Source organism: Fundulus heteroclitus, chromosome 9, assembly GCF_011125445.2.
Source record: "Fundulus heteroclitus isolate FHET01 chromosome 9, MU-UCD_Fhet_4.1, whole genome shotgun sequence".
Lineage (NCBI taxonomy): Eukaryota > Metazoa > Chordata > Actinopteri > Cyprinodontiformes > Fundulidae > Fundulus > Fundulus heteroclitus.
Window position 1 is genome coordinate 2,326,064 of NC_046369.1, and position 20,196 is coordinate 2,346,259.

Here is a 20,196-nt window from a genome sequence, read left to right on the forward strand (position 1 = left end):
ATCTTAACCCTCATCTGTCTGCGTTTGTGCATGTTTACCTGCTACTCTTGACGTCGTCGCTGATATTCTGACCCAGAGAGGACGCGGCGGGCTGGAGGCCGTGCCCCGAAGGCAGTAACGCGTTCCCGGAAAGCAACGGCGGCGCCTGATTGGTCTTCGGGTCCCACGTGTGGCTGCTCTGGCCCACGTTGGTTCCTCCTCTTCTGTGACGAGGCAGCGTCCCGTGCAGGGAGACTTGCTGGTAGGCCGCAGAGGGAATCTCAGATAAGCTGCCGGCCTGCCCTGAAGGAAGGCTGCACAGAAGAAACGGGTAAAACGAAGGTTTACTTTTTCTAAAATCCAGTCAGTTTTGATTTCAGGGTAATGAATTCAGCAAATAAATTAAGATTACTAGAGATTGGAGCCGTGGAGATCCATGGAGATGGTGGGCTTTTTGGGCGAGCAGAGGCCATTGCTGGGGCCACCGAGGGAAGTGCTGGGCCCTGTGGAGGGGACAGAACCTCCTCCCAAGGTGTGATGATGGGCATGCAGGGACCTGGGCAGACTGGCAAAACGTCCCTCAGCCATCATCCTCAACTCTGGAAAAATGCAGAGAAATTTAGATGAATCCAATCTGAAACAACCTCCATTAATTATTGGATGAATGACCAAAAAAAACACAAAGAAGACATGAGCAAAACACTGTTTGGTGCAACAGTGACCGCACCCAGAGACACTCATAACTGAGATTATCTCATACTCTGTCAAGCAATCACAATGCAAAACAACAAATTACCCTGCAGGGACACGAAAGTCATCATTATGTGATTATATATCGGTAATTACAAGGTATCTAACTACTATATGTCGCGTGTCAAGGTCGGATTTTCCCACTTTTTTAATGAGGTATCTAAAAACAATATAAAAAGAGCTTATCTTCATACGCATCTAAATGCATACACTTGGCATAAACTAAAGACGATGTTTTAATTAAAAAGCCTCCAGCGGTTTAGGTTAGACGCAATTCTGTGGTTACACTGCAAAAAGGGAACTCAAGATAAGTCAAATTTTCTTGAAATTAATATATTTTTCCTTGATTTGAGCAGCTAAATAAGACTATTTGCCAATGGAATGAGTATTTATACCGCTAAAATAAGATAATTAGATATGTTGCACTTGAAATAAGATGGAGATGAATTTATTATTATTTTAAGTGCAAAAATGTTATTCCATTGCCAAATAGTCTTATTTAGATGCTCAAATCAAGCATAAATACACAAATTTCAAGAAAATGTTACTTACTTTGAGTTCCCTTTTTGCAGTGTAGATTAGAAAAAAAGCTGACTTTTTTATTGACGTGAGAATAAAATAAAGTCTGTTGAGATTCTTAATACTATTTTTTTTACTTTATCGGAGTCGATGAGAAAACATGAAGAAAAACAGCTGCAGTTCACCTTTATTAACCTTATTTTGTGCCAGTGAGGTGAGCCGTCGTCTGTTGGCACCGACGCACGGACAGAAATACGCAGCGACAAAAAAAAGACGGATCACTCGGCAGGGTTGGGAAAACACACGATGGGGTCTTCCCACATTTTCCTGCGGTGTGAGGATGACTGGACAGCATCATCTGCTCTGATTCACTCTGCACCGTTAGTCACGCTGCGCAAACTTAAATATAAAAACTCTGGACGAGCCGACAGGTTTAAACCAACCCACCCCTCAGTCCTAACCTCGTCAGAGAACCACAAGTCTGCACTGCAAAAAGGGAACTAAAGTAAGTAAAATTTTCTTGAAATGGGTGAAATTTGAGCAGTTAAATAAGATTATTTGCCAATGGAATAAGATTTTTGCACTTAAAGTGTGAATAATTCTACTCCATTATTTTTCAAGTGCAGGATATCTAATTATCTTATTTTAGGGGTAGAACTACTAGACCCATTGGCAAATAGTCTTATTTACCTGCTCAAATCAATGAAAAATAGACTAATTTCTAGAAAATTTTACTTACTTTTAGTTCCCTTTTGCAGTGTGACCTTTAAATCTCAGCTGGTTGGTTATTTCTTTTTTAAAGAAGCTGATTGGGATCAGGGAAAATAGAATCCAGAAAGCAGTTTAGACATGAGAGTATCCAGAAGAGCTCATCTCTGAGGACCCGACTGGTTTTCTACCAAGCGTTCTTAATTCAGAGCATAAATAATCTGCTTCTGGGCCAAAATTGGCAGCTTCTTTTATCAACACGACAGCAAAGAGAGGAGCAGTGATGCCGTCTCTTACTCTCTTTCTTGGGTCTGTTTCAGAACCACTGCAGGAAGACGGTTCTGAGCATTACCAGAAAGTCCTCACACCCTCTGCCAGGACTTTGGAAACAGCCGCCTGGGGCTAAAAATACAGCCGCATCAGAAGCAGAACTATCTGCTGCACATCTTTCTGTCCTAAGATATTTAAACGCAGGACAGGAGCTCAGATTATGCACTTATTTTAATGTTGTAAACAACTTTTTCCCAGAGAAACACTCTTTCATTTGGTTTTACAATGAATACATTGATTTAATTTGGTCATACTCGGTTAATTCTGAGGCAGTTTATGGGAATACGCAAGTAATTATTCTGCAAAAAAAATATTTTTAAGCATCTGTATTATGTTTTTTCCCCCTTTTATTATTACTGTCTAATGTTGGAAGAGGTTTGCCTCTCTGCCTTAACTGATGTAGAAGAAGAACACAGCTTTGTGCAGGCGGTAGCGTGCTAACAGCTAGCAGCTAACAATCTGAGCATGCAGCTGTTAGCGCGCCTTAATGTGCGTTCACACCAAACGTGAACAAGGCGAAGAGAGCGGGCGATTTACATGTTAACCCTACGTAAAGGCGTGATCAGGAGAAAATTAATGCCGTACGCCCGATGATGCACACCACGCATTTCGAGTGAGGCAAATGGCGCAAATTGGTTAAATAGAGTGAAGCTAAACTGCGAACAGCGTGGAGGATGCATGAATAAAGCAAAGTGAACAATTGCGCGAGTTCAAGCAATCCGAAATCTGTCAATTTGCGTTGTGTTGACCAATCAGCGACGTAGGGTGAAGGAGTGCAGCAGAGATGCTCATTATCATTAGTAACCAATGACTTTATTGCCGTTATCTGAACTATAAATATTAAACACTTAGGGCTACCATGCCACATTTTACACCTGTTACATACTACATGTCTTGGCTTGTGTATTTTGGCTGTCCTCGTTACTCCTCTCTTACATTCTGGGTTTCTATGATTACAAAGTCAGAAAAACGGTAAACACACACATCAAGAAGGATTCAAGATTGATTCCTCTAAGCCCAGAAAGCAGCTGGTCCTCCAACATTTAACCAGACACCCAAACCTCTTGAAAACAATATATTTTAGTCAATTCAATTTTATTATATAGCGCCAATTCACAACACATGTTCTGAATAGTGCATGTAGGTTGGGATGAGGGGAGAGGCGTTTAGAGTTCAACATTATGATGTTGGTGTTGGCATCGGCGAGTACCAACAAATAGGGCACCGATACCATTTTGATGTCTTCTCTCTCCCAACTAGTATTATACATGTTATATAAGTTCATGAAAGTTGCACTATTTTGGCATTTGAGAGCCAAAAGTTTATTCAACTATTGCCACCCATTCCAGGTTAGGCAATAAAAAGTTCTACTACTCTAAGTAGTATGCAGTTCTTCATATATATACACACACACACACATGAATTTCAAACAGATGGTATCGGTATCGGCCAATACTGCACAGCCAGGTATCGGGGCCAAAAAATGGCATCGGCGCAACACTAATATATTCTTTTTTTTTTTTTTTTTTTTGATTGATCAACCGCTCCTTCTGGGAAGTATTTTAATACTCTATGATAACTGGTAATTGTTAGCCAAATTAGTCAGAAAGTAGGTCAAGTGGTCAGCTACACTTTAGGTTTCAATGACGCTGCATGCCGAGTTGAGTGAATCTTCATGAGTGAAGAGAGAACATCTTCATAACGCTGCTGGAGAGTCGTTTGTGTTAATGAAGAGACGCTGATCAAATATTAGTGTAGTGGTCATTCAAACGGCGCAGCAATGGTGCAGATATGCCACATGGAGAACCTGCATCGTACATTTTTAATTCATGGCAGCCCCAGTTTTCTGTTACAGTGTTAAATCTGTTATAAGGTGAAGCCAGAGTTATTTTCCAATGGGATCATGTCTTCCTGAGGCATAGAAATGCAAGGCAGACGCAAACTAAGGTAAGGATCATTTTGCCATTTCATACCCTTACTTCAAACCTGTTGAACCCATTTAAAAAAAAAGGGACAAAACGGAACCATGTGCCACAAAAACTGACCATACAGCAGTGTGTCCATAAAAATGTCTATGCGGCTGATAGTTTAGTAGGAATTACAGCAACATTTATGACTAACAAAGGTTACCAACTCCAGCTTTAACTTGAAGAGCAGAGACCGTTGTGTTTGATGCGCATCAGAGTACATATTTGAGGATCCTGAATGGGGAGATGCCACCCAGCAGCAGAAACATGTTTTAAAATGCAGCTACATCGGGTCAAACAGTGAGGGGGGGATAGAGTCATCAGCTCGTATTGATGAATGTCAATGAAAATGCAAATGCAGCTTTGGAGGAACAAACAGCCGGCCCAGTCCAGGACGTTTCTGCACACAGAAGGCAGACAGTGAAAGAATTACTAAGGCATGCGGGATCAGTCAGAATGTGGATTCCTCTGAGGGCCAGAATGACTGCAGCACCTATTATATGACCCTGAGGGATTCAGCTGTGTGTGTGGTACTGACCATCTGCCAGACGCACCGCCTCCCCCTGTAGTCCATAAAAACCATCACCGAGTTAAGAGTCCGACTCACAGCCATCATGCACTTCGCTTTAGACTCAATTATTCAGAGTCCAGGAAGTTATTTTGAAAAAAATGCAGAGAAATGATATTAAAAAAATCCTCCTTTGATATCCACTTATTCTTTTTTTCAATGTATTTCCCTTTCAGACTCGTTTCAGCTACTCCTCTCTTTCTGCCCCCATCCTAGCTCATCCATCTTTCTCTTTTAGTGCCCCCCCCCCCCCTACCACAAAGACGTCTTCTCCTTATCACTCTTGTCCATCACAACATCAGCTCTGGTTTGGCCCCCTGACTTTTGTCTCCTTTCTTTGGCCTTCTGCCTCTCATGATGCACTTTTCTTTTACCCCTCCCCTCTTCGCTTTATGGACTCGTCCTCTGCTCCCAGCAGCTGTTCGGCTGCCGGTCACATAAACGAGAATAAAAACACCAAAAAAAGGGACTTATTTGCTGCTGATTTTAAATAAAAAAAAAAAACATATTCAGGCCTGCTTTCCCCATTAATGAAGTTATCGTCATATTTTCTTCCTCTTTTGAAAGTTTGTTGGTACTTAGCATTAATTACAGGAATTATTTGTAATATTTTGCTAACAGGACCAGAGTATTTACTACATCTAGACCATAATTATGGTTTTTCTTTTAATTTGTCTGACATGGGGCGTTTTTACATAAACCCAGTAGTGATAAATCATCCCAGAGAGTTAAATGTTTGCATGTAGCAGGTCACCGAGCAGACCTTCATGCCTTTATGAGCGGTGATGCCGTAGAAAAGGCTGACGTCAGCGTTCTGTCAGTGGATGACGTCCAACCCCTCTGCCTCTGCAGCAGCTGATATTTTTAGAAACACGGTCTAAATTTAAAACCATTAGTAATTTTTCTAAATTACCCTTTAATCCTGCAAGGACATCCAGGCAATATCGTATTTGTCACCTAATCTCTGACGCTTGCATCGACTCAGAGGACAGATAAGCGGTGACTTTTTGTGTAATCCTTAATTGACGCATTTAATATTTATAGAAATATTACCGTGTAACATTGTAATGTGATAAAAATGTTAAAATAGTCACAATGATAAAATACTTGAGTCGTTTAAGTAACGAAACCAAGAAAACCATCAACAACAAACATGTTTTCCCTATCGTCTAGTTTTTAAATGGAAAATGTTGCGCAGTTTTGGCACATTTTCCAACTTGTTCTTTGTTTTTATTCGGACTTTTTAATTAATTTTCTGTCCAGTTCCTGCCCGTTTTCATGCACTGCAAAAAAGGAACTAAATGTAAGTCAAGTTTTCTAGAAATAAGTGTATTTGTCCTTGATTTGAGCACGTAAATAAGATAATATGCCAATGGAATAAGATGTTTGCACTTAAAATAGGAACATCTTATCTTCTTCATCTTATTTCAAGTGCAGTTTATTCAAGTACCTTATTTCAGGGGTCAAAATACTCATTTCATTTGCAGATCATCTTATTTACCTGCTCAAATCAAGCAAAAATACACTAATTTCAAGAAGATTTTACTCAGTTTTAGTTCCCTTTTCGCAGTGTGCAAAGCTTTGTTACTTTAAAGCCACTCAACTCCGACCGATGAATCCTTCAGACATAAAGATTCTCCATATTTCGGGGGCTAAGTCCTTTAAAGTTATTCTCAATAACTGACCTTTCATGCAGCAGATAGATTTCATCTGCTGCCAACAGCAGTTAGTCAGATGGACCCCCTGACTCCATTTTAGCTGATTTTTATGCTGTTCAGACTGCAGCACACAACACTATATCAGCAGATAGGAGACCACTGGTAACTTTGTTTCTATTTTTGCTGCTAAACAACTTACACTGCCATACGAAGCAGTATTAATCTGCTTCACCAGTGGGCCAAAGCACTGGAACTTTCTTTGATTCCTCTGCAGAAACCAGAGCATGTTGCAAAAGAAAAAGGTTTTCTGGCTCATCATCAGCTAGCCGATGAGTCCCAGCTGAAGAGACGGACTGATACGACATGATACTGATACGGCAGCCTCTACAAACGTTACTTTGGTGTAGATATTACAGCACTGTTGTTGCCGTGTTGTTGTTTAACATTTTTCAGCAGAGGAAACACAAACTGCTCAGTGGTCTCCAGGTAAAACGTAACATCTGCTAGTACAGCATCGCATCCCATGGCTCGCATCCCTCCATCCAGGATTTATACAGGTCTAGGGTCAGGGGAAAGGAGGCCAATATCTCTGCTGCAAACAAACAGTTTAGACTTTCACCTTCAGGGTGGCGCTATAGAGCGCTAGGTGCTAAAAGCAGCCGCCGCCACAGAGAGAGACAGCTCCAGGCGGACAAACTGATGAGCGTTTAAACAGCCGGAGGACACAGATCAATACCACGCTATATATATATATATATATATATATATATATATATATATATATTATATATATATATATATATATATATATATATTCTATATATATATATAATATATATATATATATATATATATATACATATATACTATCTGGTTTCACTTCACTCTCATTGAACAGTTTAACTAGAGGAAAAAAGGAAAGCTAGAAATATCTATATATTTTTTGAATATCGATATATTTTTTGTTTTTATGCATGTGTATATATATATATATATATATATATATATATATATATATATATATATATATATATATATATATATATATATATATATATATATATATATATATACACATACACACACACACATACACATGCATGTATATTTGCATAAAAACAAAAAATATATAGATATTTCTAGCTTTCCTTTTTTCCTCTAGTTAAACTGTTCTATGAGAGTGAAGTGAAACTAAAGTCAAACTTGCTGATTAAAGCGGATTATGCATTTAGACATTTTCAGTTTCAGCTGTCTGACAAACATCAGCTAAAACAGCGGATCGTCTGACTCGCCGTTAGTCTCTCACAGTTCCAAGGATTTATCTGCGTTGCAACAAACTCACAGCAATGTTACTGTTGATAACCTAATAGAGCCTTAAATCAACCAAACTCTGCCCTTAAGGAATGAATCAGTGCCGTGTCTGAAGACTTAAGCCCTGGTTACGCTCCATGGCAGGTCCTTATGCAACCCAGTTGTTTTCACGCTGCACCGTACTTCTCCTTTTAAATACTGGACATCACTGCTGAGGAGATCTGCCTCTAATCACCAAGTTACATTTTTCCTATAACTATTGTTTTAAAGCTTTAATTCAGCCAAGCAAGTAGCTGCAAAAACAAACTTGCTTTACGACTCTACCGCGCTACACATCTTGTAGAAAACACGGACAACAGGTGGAAACAACGGAGCTTGCTTTCAATCCACTTCTGATTTTTTCATGAACAATTGAAGCCAACAACAGTGAGTATAAAATTGCCTTCACTGAAAAATACATTTTTAAATTAATTTGTTGCTTGCAGTCAAGTTGTTTCCATGTATTTAGTTCAATCTACTATATTTTTGGACTATAAGCTGAACTTAAAATCCTTAAATCTTCTCAAAGATGTGCCTTATATATGATTAAAGTTGTGCTTACTGACTGATTTTATGTGGTACAATGTGCTCACAAATCTGTTAAAATGTGTAAATATGACTTTGGTTAGCATTGAAGCCGCTCCGCTCAATGGATATTAGGAGCATTACGGTACACTGTCACTACCTGAGGACCCCTGAGCTGTCTACAAGACTGCCTGACTGTAATGTCTAAACTAGAAGTGCATTCATGTAAGGCAGCCTGGAGTACGCGCTAGCAACAATAAACCTAGTAAGTTAATTCAATATAAATGTTTATTTTGGCCTTATGTTAGAAACAGGGCAGTTTAGTCCAGCTACTCTGTCCTCCTGACAGAGACGATAGAGAGCTGTGGACGTGGAGGAGTGATATTACACAGTTCGGAAGAATATTTAGTGCGCCTTATGGTCCGAAAAATATGGTATGAAACAAACAAACAAACAGAATTAGGCATATGAAAAATACTGTTTTTAAATAACTACTACTAAACATAAATTAGTAGTGATTACAACTTACTGCTGTATTTGGCCGTCTGTTAAACATGACCTGAACCAGACTGTTAGGAAAACCTGCACAGGTATGTTAGTGAAAGGGAAAAAAAACTGAGGCATTAATTTTTGTTGCAGACTATTTCCAACCAATCACGTGTCTCTCCTTGGCACCGGTACACCAGACAAAACATGGTGGGTCTTTGTCACCGCTGGCGCTGAGGGCCTTGGGTCGGGAACACGCATTAACACACAGACACACACAGCCTTGGGTGAGAAGATTAACAGCAGGAGGAAATGGCAGCATAAACATATAAATGAGCGTTATAGAAGATTAGTGACGATAAATGTTACTATTTACTCCCACGTTCATTTTAAAAGGAGTATCTCTGCTTCTCACAGCCCTGAAGACACAACTTTGCCTTAGCATTCGACTGATTTCAGTCCAACTGGTTGATAGCAGGCTCACAATAAACATTCATCAGGACTCCAGGAGAACTTTCCTTAAGCCCCCAAAGTGGCGTTTATGAACAGCTTGCTTCTTCCCATTTAATTCATACGAACCAGCTGCGGGTGTTAAGAGCATGCTCGGCTGTGAAGATACAAAAATGATCATCAAGGCGGCTCATGGCTCCGACACAATCGCAGGCGTTCAGATGAAAAGGACGGCTGCAGCGCCGGTCTGTCATTACACACAATGGAGAGGACGAATGCAAACAACATGTTTGGGAACGAGCAGCTTCCTCTCGCCGGCTTAAAGAGTTTTCCTGCTGTAACACACACACACACGCACACACACACACATTAGGAAAACCACCCCTGGCCAGAAGTGAACAATGGGAACGACTGTCACATGACCGCTGTGCAGAGCAAGTCTTTGTTAAAGTGGGAGAGAGAGGTGTCCTACTGCGCTCTTCTGTGCGTGGGCCCACCAGCATGTATGTATGTATGTGTGTGTGTGTGTGTGTGTGTGTGTGTGTGTGTGGGGGGGGGGGGGACATGTTAATGAGGTCGGTATTAAATCCCACAGCAGTAGCTGCCATTTAATGCTTCTAAAATCTTTGTTGGCTTGTCCATCTCGCTCCCTTTCTCACACATTAACACCTAACTTCACTCAGTGTGTGAACTCATTGGGGGGTTAAATGTGACATAACCCCACTTCACGCTAGTAAGTCACAATCATACATACATAAATACTTACATGGACCCCATTTTCGGAACAGAACAGCTTCTGCTTGTTCCTCAACAAAATGGACCGATAAATAAAATGTGACTATAATAGTTTCCAGTGAAATAGTCTGAAAATGGTTGTGCGTTCAATGCGTGCATGCAAAATGGTAGATTAAAAAGAAAAGTAGAGGAGATCCTTGGGTTGCTCTATGTAGATTGCACTGATTGGCTGTTTATCAGGAACCAGAAATACAGAACTGAAACAGAAAACCTTTATTTCTTTTTCTATCTTAACTTTTCAACACATGCTTGCTGAGGTCAGAACTAGCAGTCGACTTTGGTAGTCAAAGCTTTAGTCTTTGTTTTCCTTCATAAAAAGGACATTATGAGAAGGGTGCAATGGATCAGAGATTGACATGCAAAGACAGATAAAGCTAAAAACACACCAAAACTATCATTGTATCTTTTCCACTGTCTCCACAAACCCTAAACAATCCTTTCAGTTCTCATACATAGACAGAGCCACCATGTCTCCAAACACCCTGGGTAGAAAAATGAGCAGATGGAGTTAAAAAATTACAAGTTTCATTCGGCCTCTGCTTAGTTTCCATCTGCAGTAGTTTGTGTTTCTGTTTGGGACCTAAAATAAAGACATGTACGTCCAAACGTGTTACAAGTTAACTTAATAATACTTTCTAAAGATTTTATGTCACGTTGATTGTGGTTCTTGTGGCGTCCCATTTGAGCCAGTTGACTCTTAACCACAGGAGATTATGACCTAAAATAATGATGCTGGTACCCTTTCCATGGTGTAGGGTGTGAAAACTAATTTAAACCATCAGCCTTCATGCAGCATTCAAAACATCCCCTGGGCTGAAATTAAAAAAAGGTATAAAAAAAATCCTAAAATCATTCACAAAATGAGACAAACAGACCTGCACCCGTTTTCATGCTAGTTGGACGTTTGAAGAAAAGACACCGCTTCCATGTTTGGGTAAAAATATAACATCAGGTTTAAAGGATGATTAGCCTATAGTAGCAAAAGCAAAAAAAATAAACTGTTTAACTAGAAATTCCCTTTGAACTTCAAAGTCTGGCTTTAACAGAACCAAGAATTCAGGCGTTTTCAGTATTTACTATAAAATATGCAGCTGATCTAAACCCGTGCTGGTTATCCCCGCCACCGACTGGACGAGGGTTTCTGGTTATGGACAGCAACAATAACAATAACAATAATAATATTTAATAATACTACATTGGATTTGTAATGCACTTTATATTTATACAAATCCCAAAGCACTACATAGTAAAACAGGTAAGTGCTAAATGAAAACACATAAAGAGCATGAGAAATAAAATAAGTAAAAAAGATAAAACAAAAACAACAAGTGAAATGGCAAGAGTTCAATTAAATATAATCCAATTTGTTCCCCCACTTTGTTCATACACATTCCTCTTTCATCTCTTTCTTCTTCCACTTTCTACCTGAGAATAAACTAATCCATGTCGTTAATCCGAGCTTATTTCTCACCGTAGTTCAACATTTTCATGAATTTTGGGGATGAATTATAATAGAAGCCCTCGACTCTTCACATAACTCAATTCCAGTAAAACAGGAAGGCTAGCTGTCTCGCGATCCAAAAGTTGGAAGTAAGATTCCAGCTTGCTGGTGCAAGGCACTTAACCCAAAGTTGCCCGCTGATCATATCGATGAAAATGCTCTGAGTGGTTGGTATGACCAGAAAAGCAGGATAAAATTCAGCCCATTTCAAATAAACAAAAATAACTAAGAACCCTCCCTGCTGGATTTGGATTCATGCAACCACATCTCCTCCCAGACAGAAAAAAAACAAACAACTGCCACAGCAAGTAAACAAGCATTATAAAAGCAGAGCGTTTCAGCATCCTTCTAATGCTGGATCTGATGCCGTAGTTTGAGACGCGACACTGACTAACGTCTGCAGCCAAAACGCGGCTCGCAGCAGCGCGACGTCTGCCTGTGTCGTCATCTGACCTGGAGCCCGCCGGCTGAAAGACGTCGTCTCAAAGCTGGAGGGTCAGCGCTGGAGTTGGAGCGCCACTCCATCAACCTGTCAGTAAACCTCCGTGCAAGTGGGGGAACCCCCGTCTGGTTAAGTACGTCGCATTTCTGCTGCGGGTTTGGGCAAAAAGTTAAATCAGATTAAAAAAAAAAGTCAGCAACTGCAGAAAGAGATGAACCTGAAATCGACGTCTTGTGCCAGCGTTAAACAAACAGCTACAGAGGTAATGCGCTCTGACAGGAAACTGAAGACAGGAGCCGGGCTGTTGACCTTATCCGTCATATCTCATGTAATTATGCCCTGCTGGGATTTCAACGATTACAGCTAACGATCTCAGCGACCACAGTTAACACCCATCGCCTGGGGATGGCAGCTTGCTGCTCACAAAACTCCCAGAGTAAATATAACTCACTCACTGCAAGTCGCTCACCGGAGAGTCAGAGTCACATGCATGCAATGAAATCTCATGTTTACAAGAGCAACGCCGCAGAAATGCACGCAGTGAGGAGCGCTCCGGCAGAGATTGCTACATCAGGTGGGGGTATTGCTGTCAGCACCAACATTAAATCATTCCTGTGCACACATGCCAGTCAGAATTACCTGTGAGGGTCGTCTCTAATGCCGGATCGCTGCTCTTAGTCTTGTGCACTTCCTCCGAGCTTATTCCTCCTCATGCTTTGCAGAACTGAGTCACTGACCGGCAGAAAGTCCGCTCACACTCGCACTCCTCCAGACGGGCCACAACAAGTAGCGCAGCACAATCTCAAGCCCTTCCCTCCGCCTCCTCTCTCCGGGGAGAGGTCGGCGAGCATCCAGCCCCTCCTCCTGCTCCTCTGCGCCTGGGAGGAGTTTTCCTCCGTTCTGTTCTGGCAGAATTGCGTCTTATCAACCCAAACGCTCGCCTCCCAGCACTGACCCAGACTCCCACCACCATCCCTGCCTCCCCCCCCCTCTTTACATCCACCGGCCTCCTCCCCGGGCGCGTTTCCTGCACGGCCTCGCATTTCGTGCAAAAGTTCTTTCTGTTTAGCGCCTGTTGCACAAACACCATCAGCCGGCTTGGTGCTAACAGAAGGTTTGAGAGCGACTCGGTGTTGCTGTTTGCAAAGAGGGGCGAAGGGGACAAAACAAGCCGATCTGTGTGCGAGGCTGGGACACGTCTGGGGAACTTTGCTGCTCTCAAGACTAACGAGGTTTAGCTACTCAACATTGGCTCAAACAGAAATCAGCTCACCGTTACAGGTCAAAGTCTTATTGAACGCGTCTTTTAACGTCTCTCATGTGTAAGGGAAATAAAAATAAAAAAAAGAGCTTTCCCTGTCTTTAGAGTGTGATTCTTTGCTGACAACCCTCAGGACAACTCTCTCCTGCCTTTGTCCTCCTGTTCCTTTGTCTGGCGTGGATAACACGCAGACACGTGCATGTGTGTGCAAAGGCTTTTCCTGCAGACAATGCACCAAACCCATCCTGCTGCAACGACAACTAAAGATGATCTCCTGACCCACTTAGGCCACTCTCACACAGAAACAAGCTGTCATACAAGTAGATCAGATGTTCAGCAGACGGGCTACATTATTGCCCGACACCAAGGTGAGTCAGGGCTGTAAAAATGGTGGTTTTCTGTCAAAAATCCAACAAAGTGCCAGTGAGAGTCTGTGAGGGGGGGCCGATGTTTACTGCACGCAGAAAACGCGACTTCAGGATCCTGCCATTGTAATTGATAAAAAAATAATATCAGGTTTTTATGCGCTCGCCTTTTGCAGTGCCACCCGGTGGTCAAACTATGTAAAAGCAGCAGAAAGCTCAGATAGAATCAAGCCCAAAGTTATTCATACCTCTGGAAGGTTTTAGGTAAAAAGCAAATCTTTTGATTTCATCAACATGTTTCTTCTGACTGGAAGTAAATATTTTTGACGTGGTCAGGCCAGAATCTCGATCTATGTTGAGCTAAAGATTAGGGTGCTGGCATGGAGGCCTTCCAAACTATGTACTCTGTAACCAAAAAAGTGGCGACATGTAAAAAGCTGGTCCACGATTAAAAGAAGGTGAGGTCGCTGTAATGCCAGTAAAGATTTTTCTATTAATTACTCAGAGGTGGCCCAAATAATCTTTGGACATGTTGTAAATTTGCTTTTACTTCAGTCGCTTACATTTTATATTTTTTACATTTGTGTGAGTCTGAATACTTCTATTGGCGTTTTACTTTGCTGCTGGTACATCCGGATTTCCCCACCGAGGGACAATAAATGCAATTTCTATTCCTTTTATTAAAATGGAAATAAAAATTGGAAGCAAACTTTTTGATTGAATCAAATCCATTTAAAATGTAAATCTGCTAATTCAGGACTTAACTATATGAAGCTTGATACCAGGATGAAGGTGTGACTGACAGGATCTCATCCCTGGCTTGATTTTAGCTTTAGTAATGGAATCTGTCTGCAACCCACTTGTCACTTTGAATTTGCACTCAACAATCTTACTAAATCAGATATACAAAGCGTATATCAAGCACTCAGTGCAGTGGACATTATTAGATGGGTATAGCCATTTACTTTGCATCTAAAAAAGTTGCCATATGAGTTTTCTTGGTTTGTTACTTTGCAAACACAGGATTGCTTAAATACCAAATTCTGTAATAACAGTACTTGAGCAAAGGCAAAGGAAAAACACCCACAAGCGTCTGTCTCCATGTGACACATAATAAAGAAGAAGGGATGGAAAATTAGGAATTAAAAAGTTATAGATTTCTTTGACATAATCTGAGGATAAACATAAGCGTTGACCCTTCTGCTGCCCTCCTTCAGTTGCAGACTACTGCTGCCTGCTAAAAGTCTAGGATGGGCAATTATCATTTCAATTATCATTATAACAGTAACATTCAGTGAAGTTCATGACCAGTGAAGCACCGACGCCTCTAGAATCCGATTTAAAAATATAGGAACCAAAATAGAGACTTATATTTCAGTTTTGACCTGAACTGAAGCATTTAGTTCTTTTAAAAGATTTCAATGATAAATTTAATATTGTTCAACCATAAAACAGCAAGAGACACGGAAGAATATTTAAGGTCAAATTTGATCTCTTAAAGATTTTTTGGGGCCTGACCGCTTTTTTAAATACATTTTTTTTAATTAAAATTGAAATTGTGTATGATCTAACCTTTATTTGTAAATGGAGTCCATGCGCCTATCCTTCTCCATGAATATGTCTCGTAACAGGAAAAGCAATAGTTCTGCAATTTTGATCATAAAAATGCTGAAGCCATACTGAAAACAAATTTATAGAACAGTCAATTGGACAAATGGGTTTTCACTTATCACTGTTAGTATTTTACTTATGTTGATGGGTGAGAAGCTGCCTCCCCTCGCTGCACGTTACCGCAGGATAAGCATTAGTCATTCTGGGATGATTTTATTTGTGCAAACCTGCAAAACTGAAGGTAAGATTGGAAAATGTTCGCATTATTAAACATTTTTTTTTGTCCATGTCATTAGGAAATGTGTTCACATTTTTAAAGCACTACTTGCTTTTTGGGGGTCTTTGTGTGATTTACAGCCAATAAGGCGGCGGGTGTTTCAAATGTACTTTATCATCACTCCTATTGCTGTTGCAATAAGAAGGTAAGTCTCTTCTGTCAGGGGATTTACAATAATGATCTTTTCCCCATTTATCTTTATTTTACCTTTTGATTAAGAAGAAAAATTACCTAATTTTACGTGGGGTATAGATGCAAATGTTTCCGGTGTGTGGTTCTGTTGTAAGGCGGGGTAAGTACTTAATTTCTATACAATGACTGATTGAGCATATCACCATAAAGCATGCACTGTATACTTGTGACCTTTAAAGTGAAATATAGAGTAATTGTGCTCTAAATGTGTTAAAAAGCCCAGCTGAGTTTGACTTGGACTAGGGAAACAGCTACAGGTAGATTCTTCGGTATTAGATGACACTGGAGATACACCAGCCTGTTTAGTGAGTGCCCGCCTTTTCCCTAACAATTAAGTAAATCTATTTCCTCTATTAACCAAATCCTCATTGATGCTGCACTCAATCAAGATCGGTTCTCTGAGGCTACGTTCACGCTGCAGGGAAATGTGGCCCAAATCAGATTTTTTTGCCCATATGTGACCCATGTCCATCTTTTTCATGACGGTGTGAACAGCCCAATTCCGATCTTTTCACCCCCCAAGAAACTGATCTGTGCCACTTTCATATGTGGTACAGTACTAATTTGGATACTATTTTTCAAAGTGTCCGCTGTCTGAACAATCATGTCACATTTTATCCGTCTTTGACGTTTCTCTCCTGTCTCTAACTACACATCCATACACAGCAGTAGCAGAGCGCTCCATAAAGGACTATTGTTAACAGCTGTGCTGCTTTCTTCTTACCTTCATCTTGCTATGGTGTGGTCTTAATATTATAAGTAATTTAGTAATAGTAATATCATCTTTATTGTCATTGAAACATACATTGAAACATACATTACAACGAAATTTGTTCTCTGGTTTTAACCCATCACCCTTGGGGAGCAGGGCTCCTATTGCTTAATAGCCTTCTAATAATAATAATAATAATAATAATAATAATAACAACAAGGAGAGATTCCAGCCGGTATCTGCGTTTAAAAAAAAAAAAAAAATCTTTCCAAACATTACATTCACCATTACTTCCGTAAAAAGCGTGCTGCCATTTATCGTCTCCTTCTGTCGCTTTCTGACAGCCGCATTTAATAGTAGTATGAACGGCCACATAAAAAGAAATCGGATTTTAGCAACAAAACAGAGTTGAGCATCAAGGCCTGCAGTGTGAATGTAGCCCGAGTCTTTTTACTAATACGAATTACATCTGTTAAAAGCACAGGCCGGACGTAACATCTCTTCCTAGTCAAAATTTTATTCTGGATTGCAGTTTTCACACACACAAAAAAAGAAAATGAATGCTCAGTACGATAATGCTTCTTTTCCATTCCCATTCAGGTTGGGACAGGTCATGTCAGTTCAACACAGTTTAATTGATTTTTCATTATAATTGAGTAGCATCTCAACGGGGGCGAGATCTTTATTAGCAAGCTGGTCCCACAGTCCGAAGTGATGTGATTTGTAGATGCGGCAACACTACAACAGCCTAGACTGCTGCTCCGTTTATGGCCGTTTCAGACTCAGAGTAAAAGGGGAGTACGAGGGAAGGCTGTGGGAAGCCAGATGAAGCACCTGGGAGATGTACAGGAAAGAGAGAAAAGCCATGTGGTGTCAAACGGAACAATATGACCTAAAGGACATGTGAAGGTAAGCTAATGCTAGCTAATGCTAACGCTAGCTAATGCCACCAAATACTAACCCTACCCTATGCTAGCTTGCTACAGTGCCCAGACACAATAAGCCCAGCACAAAATGATTTAACGGTTGAAGATATTAGTTAATAAAATATGTGGTGACTAGTAGTGACAACGTCCCCTAACCAATCAGTAACCAACGGCCTTCTGCTGTTGCATTTTCAGTGTGACTCGAACTGTTGGAACAGCCTACGAGCAGGTGCTGAAATAATAACCGTTCCATCTAACAGTTGCTAAAGGAAAAGGCCAAAAAGCAAGTCGACCCGCAGCGAACTGCTGAGGTGGTACTGGTGGAGAAGTTGGAGGTGTTGCCTTTTTAAGCAGGAATTGTTCAGTCATACCGCCTACTAGTGGCGTAGTAGGGAAATTACACAGTTTTTAACGTACCACTAGTGTTGTGTGCGCAGAGAACATAATTAGAATGTTTACATGTAGATGCATCAACGGAAACAGAAAAAACGCTGGTGTGCTGAGACACTGGCAAGAAATAAAGCACCTAAAAAGGTAAATATTTAAAATAAATTACCTTTCGCTTGTTAACAAAAGTAATTTTAGTTTATTTGATTTAAATGAAATTTAAAATGTTTGATAAATCCTGCTTCTTCTCAGACACGATCAGATATCATGTCATTAGGATTCTTAGAATGACAAATATCAAACATTATGCTTGCAGCTGAATGACGTTTTTGGTCGGATAATGAGGAAATAATTTAAAACAAAATAATTTAAATCTGTTTATTTAAAAAAAAACTTTTGAGATATTAGTGCTATTTAGAATGGAAAATGGACTGATATTATATAGCACTTTTCTAGCCATACTGACAACTCAAAGCACTTTACACTACAGCCGTACATGTTGCACTGACTACACATTCATACAACGGTATGCAGATAACTTGCCCATGGGTACAGTGACATGTTTCAGGAGGAAGGTGAAATCAAACCCACAACTTTTAGATTGCAAGAAGACTATCCTTCTTACTGAGCCACAGTAAAAAAAAAAAACTATCTGAAGCTGGAATTGAAATTAAGAGGTAAAGGATTGTGCATCTGAACTTGATTTTCATTTTTTCCTCACTCTGAGTCAACCTCTGCTAAATTTCACAGTGGAACGTGCTCATTCCAGGCACCTTTTGTATCTCTGAGGGTGGTATTTCCAAGAAGCTGCACACTGAGTCAGAGGTGTGATCTGTAATCTTCTCCTGAATCACCTGGGCCTTCCCAAAATACACAAAACAAAAAAAAGGAGAGGTGGCGGTCGTTAGGATGCGGCAGAGGGGGAGTAAAGGCCTTCAGAAGTGACTGACGGGTCGTTATGGTGAAAGCTCTTATCGAGTTGTTGGCAAAGGAACAACACACTCCTTACGAGAAGCTCTGGGTCCCTGTGCACCATAGATGGGTATATGATTACAAACCTGAGGAATGAGACTTGAAGAAAAAGACTTAAATTCAGTTCAAACAGAGACAGTCACAGATATACCACTGGTGAAACAGTTTTATCTTGATTGAAAAGGGTAGAGTGCCCGGATACAAGCGGCCGAAATTAGTTTTCTCCTTAGTGTGTCTGGGCTCTCCCTTAGAGATATTACTTTATTCTTTATTTAATTTTACAACTCTAGACAAATAAAAGAAAAAAAGAAAACCAAACGCTCTCACCAAAACAGGGTCGCCAGTCTCTAGCGCTGTTATTTTGGGAGTTACAAGCTGAAAGTTTAGAAAACCTGATCTGGTGTGTAACTATCTTGTTTCTTTGCCACCGTCATGCCTGAATTTTTCCCACTGTGTGACTATGAAGGTTTTTCTGATCTTATTGTAATGGATATTTGACTTATAGCCCAAAATAATATTTATTAGGGTTTTAGCTTGTGTTTTTTACGTTATAGAGTTTGAATTTATAAAAGTTTTGAAACTTCAGAGGTGTGGGATTTTTTTGTTGCAAACGTTTGTTTATAAATAAACAAATAAAAATAATGTTGCTGTTTTGAATGTGATGCAGGGCCCCACACCAAAAAAATACAATCTCAAAATCCTACTACCAATAAATTGAGTCAAATTGACAGATTATATATAGATTTGCTATATTTTTACTAGAAAATTCTAAGAAGTAAAGTCCAGTTTATGTGTAGCACATTTCAGTAGCAAGGCAGTCCAGAGTGCTTTACATCATGAAAACATAAAAACAAGATAAGCACATTGAAACAGTCACAGGTTGTGAGACCAGTAACAAACATTAAATTGAGAAAATATCAAATATGTTGGTTAATGGTCCTGTTATTGTGATCCAAAAGCAACTCTAAACAGGTGGGTTTTAAGTATTTCGGCTGATTTGCAGTTTTTTGCAAGTTTGTTTCAGATTTGTGGAGCATAGCAGCTGCTGCTCCATGTCTGGTTCTGCAGAGTAGACCAGAACCAGAAGATCTGAGTGGTCTGGAGGATTGATACAGAGACAACAGGTCTTTAATGTATTTTGGTGCTAAGCCGTTCAGGGATTTATAGACTAACAGAAGTATTTTAAAGTCTATTCTCTGAGATACAGGGAGCCACTGGACTTTAGAACCGGGTCGATGTTCTCCATCTTCCTGGTTTTAGTGAGAACGCGAGCAGCAGCGTTCTGGATCAGCTGCTGTTGTTGACTGATTTTTTGGGCAGACCTGTGAAAACACCGTTGCAGGAATCAATGCGACTAAAGATAAACGCATGAATGAGTTTCTCTAGATCTCATTGGTCTCATCAGTCGTTTAATCCTGGAAATGTTCTTCAGGTGCTAGAAGGCTGACTTTGTGACGGTCTTTAT

The 20,196-nt window shown here is 40.3% G+C and overlaps 1 protein-coding gene across 3 annotated transcripts in view; it reads right to left on the reverse strand.

Annotated features, from left to right (window-relative positions):
* The window catches only part of bcar3 (BCAR3 adaptor protein, NSP family member), a 103,588-nt gene that overhangs the window by 55,808 nt on the left and 27,584 nt on the right, over positions 1-20,196 (reverse strand). For 2 of the 3 annotated variants that reach the window (XM_036140821.1, XM_036140823.1), the window contains 2 exons: positions 392-578; positions 39-293 (listed from right to left, as the gene is read on the reverse strand). In XM_036140821.1, coding sequence (XP_035996714.1) covers positions 39-293; positions 392-578 — 442 coding nt within the window. Of the gene's footprint in view, positions 1-38; positions 294-391; positions 579-12,667; positions 12,818-20,196 lie in introns of those variants that run through there. The other variant, XM_036140822.1, reaches the window with a different exon arrangement.